The 14,657-nt window shown below is 51.0% G+C and overlaps 1 protein-coding gene across 1 annotated transcript in view; it reads right to left on the bottom strand.

Annotated features, from left to right (window-relative positions):
• The window catches only part of LOC119397055 (myophilin), a 181,099-nt gene that overhangs the window by 64,757 nt on the left and 101,685 nt on the right, over nt 1–14,657 (bottom strand). Inside the window, exon 2 of the mRNA XM_037664488.2 lies at nt 2,843–2,979. Within this exon, the coding sequence (XP_037520416.1) occupies nt 2,843–2,979 (137 nt within the window). The remainder of the gene's footprint in view (nt 1–2,842; nt 2,980–14,657) is intronic.

Genomic DNA, 14,657 nt, shown 5'->3' with positions numbered 1-14,657 from the left:
ATATCCAGCAGCACGCGATTGGTCAATGCAGCGCAGTGACGTCTGTCGCGGTTCACATTGGCCATTCGCGTGCGGCTGGATGTAACGCCTAGCCTCCGTGCTCATTTGGAATGCGTACAAGATCGCACCATGGGTCGCCGGATCGGGCGTCAGGCGTCCATCAAACTAGGTAGACTTTTTTATCCATCCAGTCCGGCGATCGCATGGCCGAGTAGCCAAAGCAATAAGCTGCACGAGAGACTGGTAACGTCGCGCCGATGGTGCCACCGGTAGGTTCTCACTTGCCGGTATCGCTGCTATCGGCGGCATGAAAAGGATAGGCTACAAAGGGTTTAACCTTCACCCATGAACTTCCTAACAATGACACCTTGCAATTTTTAGATCTTAATATGCTTTTAAGGGGGCAGCATATTTGCTGGAAGTACTCTCCGCGAGCCCAAAAAGAGCTTTTACCCTTTGATTCTGCTCATAGTAAGGTTGTAAAACGAGCTATTGCCTCACAATGCCTTGAATCGGTGCTGGCAAAGTCCTGCGTTCACTTGGCTCAGGATAGTTTTAATAGCCAGATTGAGCGCCTACAGGCGGCTGGGTTCCCCTGCTCGAACTTGACTGCTGTGTCCGAAACCCTCCTTCAGAAACTGAAGGGGAAGAAGAGGCCTGGCTCTGCTCGTGCAGAAAAAAGGCCGGAAGTGGTGCCGTATGTGCACGAAGTGGCACACAATTTTAAAAAATGTGGCAAATAGGTACAATGTACCTATAGTTTTTTCAGCGCCGCATAAACTGGCTGGGCTATGCCCTCGCATTTCGGGACCACTTAAAAAACCGACGTGCGGAAAAAAGCACGTCCGGCCCTACGTCACATGCGCCGTAGGCGTCGTGTACGAAATCCCACTCACTTGTGGCAAGGTTTATATCGGACAAACTGGTCGTTGCGTCAACGATCGAGCACGGGAACACGAGCGCTCTGTTAAGAATAATTTGACTTTTCATCTGCCTACGCATTGTAGGACCTGTGCCTGTGAGCCAGTGCTGTCTAGCATTCGAATTCTGGGCAGAAGTGGGAATGCGCTGGCCAGAGAACTAATGGAGGCTTATCATATTAAAAAGAAAGACCGTGAATGTATCAGTGACACTTCTGTTGTTCTGCGCAGTAAGGAAAGACTGTTCTTAGACACTTGGTTGTAATGCGAATATGTTTTGGTATCCCGGTCCTGATTAGCACGTCGACTGTCATGTGCATTGCGCCTGCGCGCGCCACTCGGCTGTGTATATATGTAGGAAGACGTTTCTGAATAAAGTTTAGTTGCGAGTAGCGCCTGTCCTGTACATCAGTGTTCCTTCTCAGTCCTTGTCCATTTTCGCGCTAGCCAATTTTGAAAATTTTGAAGGCTACAATTATTTTATTGTACGAACTAATTGCTAATTCAATGAAGCGGTGCTTCCAGTGCGGCACATTCAAAGCAGCGGCAGCTTCCAAGCCACTCGCGAGATGGGGGACCACGATGCGAGGGTATTTCGCAGGTAAACAGAGACACTGCAGGCCGGCTCACCCAACCGGTTCGCTTTGCTTCCACCTGACCGCGTATGTTGAAGCATGGCATAAGGGTGCAAAGCTCAATCACGTTGCCAAAATTTCAGCGCTTTGCTACGGGCCTGCGCTCGATGGCAGATGGTAGGGGCGTCCGCCCAGCTGCAGCTCGCAGACGTCAGTTGCGGCAGGTTGTTTTCTTTTTTTTTTTTCAAGCTCGCGAAGGCATAGCTTTATTGACGGTGTTCTTGTAAATCAAACAAAAGCCAAGAGCACTCGCCTGTTGTGTCAGAAGATTACCCGCCGTGGTAGCATAGCACTTAGGGTGTCCCGCTGCTGAGTTCGATGGCACGGGTTCGATTCCCAACCATGGCGGCCGAATTTCGACGGGGGCGAAATGCTTAGATTTAGGAGCACATTATAGAACCCCAGATGGTCGAAAGCAATCCGAAGAACGGCAAGCTTCAAAATCATATAGTGGTTTTGGCATGCCCAGCAATTCAGGCATCCCAGAAGTCTGGAGATTTGAAATGCACGCTGCAAACCACAATTTTCTTTGTAGCAAGCTTCCCGGTGCGCATTTGGATAGCCTTTTCAGACGCCTGTCCAGATGAATACTAAGCACGCTTACGACGCCTTTCACGGTACAGATTCAGCATTGCGGCAGCAATTGCTCTTCCGACTACTGAAGCGGAAAGGTGTTTTATTATCAAAATCCATCGTAATTCAGTTGCCACACGCGCAAAAAGTTGCAGGACACAACGACGACGATGCACAGCTCGCACGTTGTCGCCAGGAACGTTTTCGTTCTATCACCGGATTCCGGCTTCCGCCGGTTGCTGTGTGGCGGCACCACCGTAGCTGAAAGTTGCGAATTGCTGCTGTGGTTCCATAAAACAGGCGGCACCAAGGTGGTTTAAAGAAAACACGAGTGTCACTGTGCTGGGAGTTTCCTTGAGCAGCCTCGAACTCTTGACAAATATTATTGGCGATCATGTATGTCATGAACACTCAGTTGGATGCATTATTTTCTTCAGAAACAATGATATTTTATCATATGGACATTAATCGCTATTCAGTATCATACGAAAATTCGTGGGTTTGAACCATTTGTTGAATAAGTAATATCTTATGTGTTCTACTCTAGTTGTGCAGTGTATGAGCAGTAGCCTAGAAATTTAGATGCAAACGTGAGCATCAGTTGCTGGAGCTGGGAGAGGGAAATAATGCTCTCATGCATACGTACATTTCCATATGTGCAGTGCACTGCCACTTGCATGTTAACCTCATAGGAAACACCAGATTGTTTCTTACTGGCAGAGCAGAACGCCATCCTTCAGGGTTTCGTAGAAGTTGTCCATGTTACCGGAAGTGTTGATGTCCTGGCCAGTGACATCCTTAATCCAGGCAAGCAGTTGGCCAGCCAGTTCTGGATCATACTTGGACTGGATCTGCATAATGTGCACACAAATATGGTCTCAATATGACAGTACGCAAAACTAAACGGCTCGCTCTTCTGTAACTGAGAGTACATGACAGCATGAACCGGCAAAGCAGACTAGTCGGAGATTACACTAGTCACGCGGATGTTCGCAAGGGCACACCTCAGCAAATTACACCACACTACAGTGTGCACTCGTCCATATGGACGCCACTGCTTCCTGTCACTGCGCGAGATAAATCTTGGGCTTTGCCTAGCGTATGCAGCCACGACGGGACACTGCAGTCCGTTGCGTCACACGCAGCGTGGCGCCGTCTCTCGAAGGAGGCAGCAATTCGCACCGCGTTGCCTGCACGACGCTGGTCGTTTAAAAGAGCAAGTGCATGGTGCCTTAACAGCCTCTGGAACGTCCCTATTGCAAATAACATTTTAGCGTCACCAGAAGCTTCAACGACAGCAAATACTATGAAGGAAACTGAAGTAATTTGTTTGTAATTTGTTTGGGCCGTAGCCAGCGTACTAATGCGGTCCTCTACAAAACGGTGACCGCCAAGAACCGCATTTTTATTTCATGTATTTACTTTTCGCTCATTGTCCGAATGTCTCGCTTTGCTCTCGCAACGATGCCGTGAAAATCTCGTTTGAGTGCCTGGCTTCAAGGTCACTTGAAGGCCGCCGACAACAGAAGCTAAAAGCATTTCATGTTTAGAAGTACAGGAGATACTCTTTATTAGGAAAACAGATTTTTGCTGCCATCTGTATACCGCTGGCATGCTACTCTGTGTAGAGATGGGGAACGGGATTACAGGAACAAATACAAACAACGTAATTCACAGTTTAATGTATGGCCTGGAAGGAGTCCAGCTGTGGGAAACCATAAATTACATGTCTCGATTTAATGATACTTTTTCAAGTAAAGCACATATCACACAGCAGCCTTTATTATGACAAGATTCCACAACAAACGACATCGAAATGCGCCACAGCATCATTTTCCAAAGCGGTACCTCGCCATGGCATGCGGCGGCGCTTAATGCAAGCTTGAACGGACTGACAATAAATCTTTAGGTGTCTGTCCTTTCAGCCAATCAACCAAAATGAACTTTTATTTCTCCACAAGAAATAACGTCTTTTTTTTCCATCGAAACGGCCCTGTTGAGCGCTCCCACCGCTGCCATATTTGTCTGGCCGGAAAGCGCTTTTCTCAGCACTGGCATAAATCAAGGAGGAGCGGGGGGGGGGTCAGGACGGTCCCGGCCCCCCTTGTGTTCAGGCTGGGGGGGGGGGAGGACACCCCTTGCCAGGGCTTAAAGTCTCCCTTCATCAGAGAGGAGGCCCTCATAGGGTGGCCGGGCGCACGCACGCACGCACGCACGCACGCACGCACGCACGCACGCACACACACACACACACACACACACACACACACACACACACACACACACACACACACACACACTATATATATATATATTGTTACGCGCGAAGGCGACGGAGACGTTACAGCTGAAGGGCCGTTTATTAGGTCTCGAAGGTGAGCGCAGGAGCGGCCAACAGGTTGTCTCCCTCAGCGTCGTCGTCTTCTCTCTAGCTGCAGCGCGGGGCGGCCAGCACGTTCACTCTTCTTCGTTGTCCTCGCAGGTACGCGCAACATTCCTCTCCACGCAGACGAGGCCCTCCGGGCGAGTTCATTGATTCATCTTGGTGTGCACAACTTCAGGCGAGCGACATGAACGGCTTGGGTTTTAGCAGTTCTTCTACCACTTTTCGTGAGGCGAGCTACTATGTACGTGACCTCCGTGAGTTTCTTAATGACAACAAACGGTCCGTCATATGTGGCCAAGAACTTTTGGCATAACCCACGTCTCCGTACCGGAGTCCATAGCCACACTAAATCGCCGGGACGATAAGTTGCAGGACGATGGCGGATGTCGTAGCGTGCTTTGGATTTGTCTTGCGATGCCACAGTGCGTAGACGAGCAATACGACGCGCCTCTTCCGCAAGGCATAGTGTTTCGGCGACAGAGGTGTTTTCGTGCGTAGAGAAAGGCAAAACTGTGTCGAGTGTGTGCCGTGGCGGGCGTGCATACATCAAGAAGAAAGGACTATAACCAGTTGTCTCGTGCTTAGCGGTGTTGAACGCGTACGTTATGAATGGTAGCACGTCATCCCAGTTTTTGTGGTCGGACGAGACATACATAGAGAGCATGTTTACAATTGTTCGATTGGTGCGCTCCGTGAGCCCGTTCGTTTGCGGGTGGTATGGAGACGAGTGACGCAGGTGGGACTCACACAGTCGAAGCAGCTCCTCTACGATATCCGCCGTAAATTGTCGTCCACGATCACTGATGATCACCTGAGGTGGGCCATGTCGGAGGATAACGTGTTGCAACAGGAACACCGAGACGTCGATGGCAGTTGCGGAGGGCACGGCTGCCGTCTCGCAGTAGCGTGTGAGGTAATCGACACATACAATTACCCAGCGATTGCCTTGCGCTGATTTTGGAAAAGGGCCCACGAGGTCAATGCCCACTTGTTGGAAAGGTGTGCTTGGAGGTGGCACCGGCTGTAGGAGACCAGCCGGAGCAGCAGATGGGCGTTTGTGGCGCTGACACTGCGTGCAACTGGCCACATACACCTCGATAGACTGTCGCATTCCAGGCTAGAGCACTGCACGGGCTCGGGCCTACCCGAAAACCCGGGCCCGGCCCGGCCCGTGGGCCGGGCCGGGCCGGGTAAAGTAGCTTTCACGGCGGGCCCGGGCCGGGCTCGGGCCTGAAGCTCCGGGCTTAGGGCCGGGCCCGGGTTTGAGGTGGCGGGCTCGGGTCGGGCCGGGCTTGGACTTTGCTCCGTTCTTAAAGGGTCACTAAAGTGAAGCACTGAATCGGTTTAGACCGATAAAGTGTACTCTGAGAACCCGAACGTCATTAATTTCACCGTTAATGCCTTTATTAATAAAGGAGAAAATCAAGGTCAAAGTTCCACTTTGAAATTTCACGCTGAAATCTCCGCACGTGATGTCATGGATTTTAAAGTGTATTCGTCGTATTTTGGGGACCTTGGCTCAACGAAATTTCCAGAAACTTGGTATATCAATTCTGTTAAGGCCCCTCAGAGGTCAATGTACTTCATTTTTACCCACTATAGCTACGTAGGGCCCAGTAGATGCCGTCAGAATCTATGACGTCGCGGCGTTTGGTGCGTAAATTTCAAGTTGGCGTCGTTACCTGCATTTTCCTGCGAGTTTTCTCTCTTACCAAGAGTCTTGTCGCGGCGAGCGTGGTGCTTTTGGATTGGTAAAAGAGTAATTTACTGACAATAGAAAAATCGTTTTGTGCATACATATAAGCCCCACATTTTATCTCGAAAAAACGCTTTTTCTATGTGGGGTAAGCTCTTTGGAGAAGTTTTATGAGGGATAAGTACTGAACTGGTTTTTCTTCTTCCATATCAGCTACTTGATTTATCTGAAACGGGCGAGCTAAAGGTAAATAGACCAGTCGCTTATATGTAACGTCTCGCTATTCCGTGCTTTATTTGCTTTCGTTATTATTTTATTTCCCAAATGTTACTCTGTAATCGCAGTAATAAATGTAAATAATAAAATTATACTTATGAGATGTCATCGCAAGAGCGATCACAGAGCTACAAAGGGGGAAACGTTCTTGAAAGTTAGAGCCCCCCTCTAAAACGAAAGGACTGCACGGAGGTCTCTCCGTGCACATAGAATCCCTCTGCACATATAATCCCTCTAAAGACACATTCTTTTTCTGTCACTCTGTGACGGTCCAGTGGTCATGTGGCGCGAGATGGACATGCACAACCTGCTTTTGTGGCCACATTGTAATGTCTGAGCTTTCGTCTTTGTTCCGCCATATCAGGGGTCTCAAACTCACCTCAGCTAACGGGCCGCATTCACGAAAATTTACTCCCGCAAGGGCTAGGGCAATGACGAAGGTAGGAGCGTGGGACGGGGAACAGGTTTTAAAGCTACCGTCATTTCACAGCAGACCTTTCGCATATCTCATATACGGGATCATTTCTGACGGGGATTTGACGGCAGGAGTCCCACAACATATCGATGCCAATTGTTGCAAAATAGTGCGGAACGGAGCAGCTTGGAGCGTGCCAGGCTCTATCGAAGAAGAGGAAACCGAGGGACATCGAGGGCACGTGCACGTGGCCGGCGCAGCAGTTCGCCTTTAGTATTGACGGACTTCTCTCTTTCACGTCTGGGGAACCAGTAATTTCGTATCACCCATAATGACTAAAATCTGGACGCCGATTCTGAAATATAGGTCTTGTTTCACGGTTATGTATCAACACACTGTGACCGTAGGGGGCGCCTCACGAAAAATATCGTTTCGATCTGTGATGCCTGTGTATCTCAAGAACATAGTTATGAAGAAAAAAAATGGGATCAAGGCAGTCATGTGCGGGCGGCGGGCCGCTAGCGAGAGGTCCGCGAGCCGCGTGTTTGAGGCCCTGTATAGTGCGCTATGATAGTGCGAGAGCTACATGATACTGCCGCAACAGCGTTGGAATGTGCAGTGTTACGATCGCGCTACGACCCACCACCTGTAAAGGCTCCCACAGGCTGGACCCGAGCACGACTACCTGGGCAGGTGCCTCAGAACGGAGCTGCATTAACGTGCAGAACGCGCGACCCCTGTGCAGTGCTCTCTTCCTTGCTGGCGTCCTTCTCAGAGACACTGGACGCGTTCCTCGGAGACGCCGGACGCGTCCGAACAGCGGAGCTGCGCCCTCCTCCTCTTAGCGTCTGAGGGCTGATAAAAGGCCGGCGCATCGAGCGTCGGGGGCTTCTTCTTCCACAAGCGTTGTGTGTGTTTTGTCCTCGTCATGTATTAAACGTCTTTTTTCGTTGGCTACCTTTTGCCTTGCCACTGCCTGGATCTTCCCAGCCCAGTCCTTTGGCCCTCGTGTCATGCTACCCACGAGACCCTGGTGCATCTCGTAACAACTGGATGGCAGAGGCGGGATTGCAGTGGACCTTGCAACTTGTGCCAACTGAACCGTGGACATCGCACCGAAGCCCGTGACTGCAGTCAAGTGAGTGTCGGACTTTTCCCTCTTGAAGATGTGCCAGGCTTTTAAGAATAGCTTTGAAGGTTGAAGCTGGCAGGCTGTCTTTATCAGTACTGAGTCCCTTTGCGTTATCGCACTTGGCGGTAGCTGATAAAGAAAAGATAGGGAGAAAGGGTTCAGTGTCTGAGCTGGTCATGGATCTCAATTCTCTACGCAAGCCTGAATTGTTGTTGCTATGCGCAGAATTGGGAGTGGAAGCGGGAAACGCCATGCGGAAGCCGCAAATCATTCAGGCTTTGCTTGCCTTGGAAGCAGACGACAGCGAGCTTCTAGAATGTTGGGAAATTGTCAAAGAGCGCCAGGCAAACGAAGAGAAGAGCCGGGCTGATGAGAAAGAGCGTCAGGCAAACGATGAAAAGAGGCGTGCTGATGAGAAAGAGAGACTATTGCTTGAGCTCGAATTAAAGCGTTTAGAGCTGGAACTGCAGAACGCGAAGGCGGCTAGCGTCGAAGCGCACCTGCCAGTCGCAGAAGCGCGAGAAAATTTTAGTATGAAGGATTTAATGCAGCCTTTCCAAGTAGGAGAGGACATCGGAATGTTTCTCGTGAACTTTGAACGCACTTGCCAAAGAATGAAGTTCTCTAAGGCGTCATGGCCACAGCGCCTGTTAACTGTTTTGCCGTGCCAGGTAGCGGACGCTATGGGGAGACTTAGCGCAGAGCAGTATGAGGACTACGATACTGTAAAATCCAGCCTTCTTAAGAAATACCGCCTGTCTCCAGAAGCGTTTCGGCAGCGCTTTCGAAAAGCCACCAAGTTGAAAAACGAGTCGTACGTTGAGTTCGGATACAACTTAAAGCTCAACTTCGTTGAATGGCTAAGAAGCGCGGAAGTTTACGGAGACATGGCGAAGGTTGTCGAGTGCCTGTGCCTAGAGCAGTTTTACAACACAATTCCTGACCGAATGCGTTTATGGATCCTCGACAGGCCCGACGTGACCACAGTTGAAAAAGCGGCCGAGCTCGCGGAAGAATACGCGTCGCGTCATGCATCGCAGCAAAGTGAAGGGCGGACGCTCGACGCGTTTCCGAAGCAAGGCGCGGAGAATGGATCCCCAAAGCTTTTCAGGCGCAACGGTAACGCGAAAGGCCCAGATCCAGAGAAGGAAATTGAGCAGACGTTGCCTGAAGCTACATTTAAAGACAAGAAGAACAAGCAGTTTGAAGCGCAGAAGCCGATAACATGCTATAAGTGCCTTCAACCGGGGCACCTTGCCTCAGGTTGCCGAAATCAGAGTCTTGTATTCTCGTATGTCAGTGCCGACGATGAGAACTTAGAGCTACTTAAGCCGTTCATGAAAGAGTGCACGGTGAACGGAAAGCGCTGCAGGGTACTTAGAGATTCCGCAGCCACCATGGATGTCGTTCATCCATCTTATGTCAGCGCCAAGGACTTCACTGGCGAGTGTGCATGGATACGACAGGTGGTGCAGGAGCACAGCGTTTGTCTTCCACTGGCGCGCGTCCGTATCGAGGGGCTCTTTGGAACGTTTACTACTGAAGCTGCGGTTTCGGCCAGACTCCCGCCACAGTATTCCTACTTATTTTCGAATAAATCAGAAATGTTTCTGAGGAAAATGGGAACTTGTTTTGAAACAGGGGGAGGTTTGCCCGCTTACCCGCTCAAAAGCACGAAATCTTTCTAGGCAGCCGGACTATGATCCGCCTGCCTTGATAGACGCATGCGAGGCGCCACAGCCGAACGCGGATGGGCCAACTCCAGAAAGCGTTGCCGATCTAGACGCTAGAACCGTTGCTAGAACAGATGCCGCGTTTCCGGAGGCGCAAGGGCAAGCTACCATGGAAAAATGTGGCTGTCCCAAAGAGCAATGGCATTTTGTTCCGGCAATACCGAGAAAGGCGAGACGTCGTCTACGGCGAAAAAAAAAAAAAAAGAAAAATGAGCGGTAATGCAGAGGGCTTAAGTGCCTGCTTCGAATAAACAAGTGTGCCTGAATGTATTGCAAACTCGCGTCTGCAGGGTTTTGCAAAATGTAATTATTTGTTTTAAAGAAATGTATTCCTTTCACTTTGAGAATTGAGGTACTGGCTAATGCGCTGGGCATTGGATTTTTGTTCCTGTCGCCTGCCAACATTATTGATTGTTTTAAACTGAGCCTGGTAGGTCTTTGGGTGAATTGTCTGGCGCTTGCGGGTTGCTTTCACCGAGGTACTTCTAGTGAAGCCACCATCAAGATCGCACTTCTGAATACGTACAACAAGGCCAGAACTGTTTTGAGTTTTCACAACCGACGCACCAAAAGGAAGCCATCCATACAGCGGTGTGTGTAATGGGTGTTGCTGTGTCGCCTTATCGCGGTGCACTTTCCAGGACGACAATTGTGCCGCGAACGACAGCGAGTCCAAGCGTCGCCAGCAAGGCGCACTTCAGATTTCCGCAAAGTATCCCTCTGGACAGTGGTTGCTGACCCTTGTCCATCGGGACAACGATACCCCGGCGGAGAAGCTGTTATGATCGCGCTACGACCCACCACCGTAAAGGCTCCCACAGGCTGGACCCCGAGCACGACTACCTGGGCAGGTGCCTCAGAACGGAGCTGCATTAACGTGCAGAACGCGCGACCCCTGTGCAGTGCTCTCTTCCTTGCTGGCGTCCTTCTCAGAGACACTGGACGCGTTCCTCGGAGACGCCGGACGCGTCCGAACAGCGGAGCTGCGCCCTCCTCCTCTTAGCGTCTGAGGGCTGATAAAAGGCCGGCGCATCGAGCGTCGGGGGCTTCTTCTTCCACAAGCGTTGTGTGTGTTTGTCCTCGTCATGTATTAAACGTCTTTTTTCGTTGGCTACCTTTTGCCTTGCACTGCCTGGATCTTCCCAGCCCAGTCCTTTGGCCCTCGTGTCATGCTACCCACGAGACCCTGGTGCATCTCGTAACAGCAGGAACAGAATAGATCCAATAACAAGGCGTGGGGTGAAGTATATTCGCTTGACAGAATATCTGGCTTGAAAAAGGACAATGACAGATTTCGTGCTGGGTGATGTCCGTTTACCTCGAACCATATGCATCTAATGAGTTAGCTTCGAGAAGCTTAGTCGCGCCTTTATTACCAAACTCGAACGAACCCCGAAAATATATCGAAATCGCTTCGTCCACTTCCTGCCAGTCCTAACCGCGTAGTCCAATGGCCACCTTCTACCGGTACAACATCGCTGGGAAGGCATAAGCCATTATAATATGAAAAAAAAACGAGCACGGTGCAAACCGTGCATAACATACACTGCTGAAAATTGCAAGAAGAAGCCCTCAAAGAGGAGGTTTATAGATGATAAATAGTTTTTTTCTTCCATTCGGCTGCTTATACGCATACACGTGGTGCACGCGGTTCCATACCTTTACCTAGATTAGTGTATTTGCAACAACGGTCACAAATTTGGTTTTTTCCTTCTGTTTCTCTTGCTGTGGCAAGGCGCTACAATGGTGAAAACAGGTGGTACATATCGAGAAGGGTGCACGATTGGCTTTGTGGTTAGAGTGTGCTATAAATTTCAATAGTCTATAGAGTGCAATAAAAACAAAGTGAAGTGAGCGTTTTGTTCTCTGCCAAGCTAATCTAGAACACATGCTCTGGCGGTGCTCCGTGTTACGTGGCGGCGAAGTCATCACGCGGTCCAAATGGGAGGCTTCTATTACCAGCTCCGCGCTAGAACAGCTATATGGGCAGTCCAACGGGCCTGCGACGCAGCAGAGAGGCTTGGTCTTTCTGTTCCGATGTCGGAGCGGCCCGCAACGTGCTAGAGCGCGTTCCGATGGAACATAATAAAGTTTATCCATCCATCAATCCATCCTTTGTTGTTATTGCGCTCCCTATCGAAAGTGAACTCGTGCTGCAAATCACTTTCGTTGCTACAATGTCTGCTACAAAACGCCCTTCATGATCCCCAGTGTATTTGCAGAAAAAATGGGTACGGTATACAACTGCCGAACAAACAATCATTCTATCCAATATGTCCCCTCAACTGTTTGCACCGTGAGCCCTTTTTACCAGAAATTACCGTATGGTAAAGTATAATTGTTAGCGAAACATGCCAACAAGCGTAGATATTTGCCACTTCAAAAACCTTGCTGTCGATTCCATGTTCGGGCAACACCACCTAGATTACTCGGTCGGGCCTCAGTCGGGCCTGATCTGTGGTCGGGGCCGGGCCGGGCCGGGTAGGCGAAATTTTTCGGGTTCGGGCCGGGCACGGGATCATTTGAGTCCCGGGCCGGGTTCGGGCGGGTAAATTTGAAACGAGGTCCGGGGCGCCGGTCCGGGCCGCAGAATTAGCCGGCCCGTGCAGTGCTCTATTCCCCCAATAAAAGCGTTCCTTGGTGCGGTAGAGCGTCCGCGCAGAACCTAGATGTCCGGACGTAGGATCGTCGTGCATAGCACTTAGAATCGCTGGCCGAAGGCTTTCCGGCACCACCAGAAGGAAACGTGCGCCAGTGCTGGAAAAGTTCTTCTTATACAAAAGTCCATCGCGTACACAAAAACTGCGTGCTGTAGGAGCTGTGAAGAGCAGTGCTAATTTAGTGTCCTTTCGCTGTTCGTCCTTGAAAGTGCTGAGGTCTGGAAATTTCGGCGACACGGAAGCTACAAGGTGGTCGAAATCATCGGCGTCACACTCGGTATTGCTGAGTGGCATACGTGAAAGGCAGTCCGCATCGGCGTGTCGTCGACCACTCTTATACGAGACGGTGAAACTATATTCTTGGAGCCGAAGCGCCCAGCGTGCTAGACGGCCACAAGGGTCACGAAGGTTCACAAGCCAACACAATGAGTGGTGGTCGGTGACGACTGTGAATGGGCGCCCATACAGGTAAGACCGAAACCGCTGAATCGCAAATACTACCGCGAGGCATTCTTGTTCTGTAACAGTGTAATTCTGCTCTGGCCTACTCAGGGAGCGACTTGCGTATGCGATCACGTGCTCGCAGTTACCGTAGCGTTGAACTAGGACGGCGCCAATTCCTATGCCACTGGCATCTGTGTGAAGTTCTGTCGGAGCTGAAGGGTTGAAGTGTTGAAGAACAGGCCGTGACGTCAGGAGGAACTTCAGTTGACGAAAAGAGGAGTCGCACTCCGGAGTCCACTCAAAGGGAATGTTCTTTCATAGCAGAGATGTCAGCGGATACGCGACGTCGGCAAACTTAGGTATAAAGCGACGAAAATAGGAGCAAAGCCCAAGAAAGCTACGGAGCTCCTTAACAGAGCGCGGTGCACTGAACGCTTCAACGGCTGCTGTCTTCTGGGGATCTGGGCGGATGCCATCCTGATCGACGAGGTGTCCGAGCACAAGGGTTTGGCGGTCTCCGAAGTGGCACTTCTTTGAGTTTAGAACAAGGCCAGCGTTTCTGATACAGTTCAGTACAATATCCAGACGTGAATTGTGTTCGCTGAAGGTGCGGCCAAAGATGACGACGTCGTCGAGATAGCACATGCAGATGTTCCACTTCAAGCCGCGAAGGATAGTGTCCATAAATCTCTCGAAAGTCGCCGGAGCGTTGCACAGCCCAAATGGCATCACGTTGAATTCAAAAAGGCCGTCAGGGGTTACAAAGGCACGTTCACTCTTCTTCGTTGTCCTCGCAGGTACGCGCAACAATATATATATATTGCAATGACGAGAGAAATAGACACAACGCCTGTTCGCTAGGCCGGCTGTTCTATTCTGTTCTTCTCGTTCTCCTCTTCGCCCCCTCCGATCTCGCGCCCGTGCCCGAGCGCCGCTGTCTTCCTTACACTCGGCCACGCTGCGAAATTACATGGCGAGCTGCAGAAATCTTTTCAGGTGGACGACATTGGCTGTGCAGCGCTGGTAGCCGCAGGCCCACAGGCTCTAGACCCTGAAGTGAAAACGTCTCTGGCGGGCGGTACTGGCTGTGCCTGGGTGGTCGTTCTTTTGCATGCCACGACGTGTCTTGCAGAAATGCCGAAGACTCGGGCGGTCGACTTTGGCTGCCTCGTTGTGGCCGCAGGTCTCGGCCACGCTTCGATTCGGTTTTGGGATCTGCCAGAAGGTTATCTGGAGGGCGAGACTGGCTGCATCGCGGAGGCTGGTCTCGGCCACGAAGCGACTTTTTGTCGGCCGCTGCCAGCCATACATCCGGCTGCCGACTTCGGCTGTGTCGTGGAGTAAGCGGCGGACGCAGCGCGCTCGAAGAAGGTTGACGCTTCTTAGGGATAGAAGATGGTGCGTCAACGGGCTCTCTGATGAGCGACAGGGCAAGTTTCTTGCGCTTGTCCCCGAGAACCTTGTCGCTCAGCGTGAGTTGATCGGGTGCGCATTCGGTCACCGAATGACCTTGAAGTAGCAGAAGCGGCTCCAGTGGCTCTGGAAGCACACTGATGTGTGCCATGGGCTCTTCCGGTACCTTCGCGAAAGGCGGGTCATACACGACAGGTACTGGCACCTGCGCAAGGGTGGTCATTGTCTCTGGTAACGTCGCGGAACTCGAGATCCTTGGTGGGCAACTCCGCGCGCGGCCATCCGACCGATGAGCGTCAGGTTCCCCGTAAATACAGACCGCCTTGTGGTGACCCGTACACTGTTAGCAAAAATAAGCCGAGATGGGAGTAAAT

The sequence above is a fragment of the Rhipicephalus sanguineus genome, chromosome 6 (genome assembly GCF_013339695.2).
Source record: "Rhipicephalus sanguineus isolate Rsan-2018 chromosome 6, BIME_Rsan_1.4, whole genome shotgun sequence".
Lineage (NCBI taxonomy): Eukaryota > Metazoa > Arthropoda > Arachnida > Ixodida > Ixodidae > Rhipicephalus > Rhipicephalus sanguineus.
The sequence above is the reverse complement of the archived record's forward strand: the minus strand, read 5'-3'. Positions and strand labels throughout refer to the sequence as shown.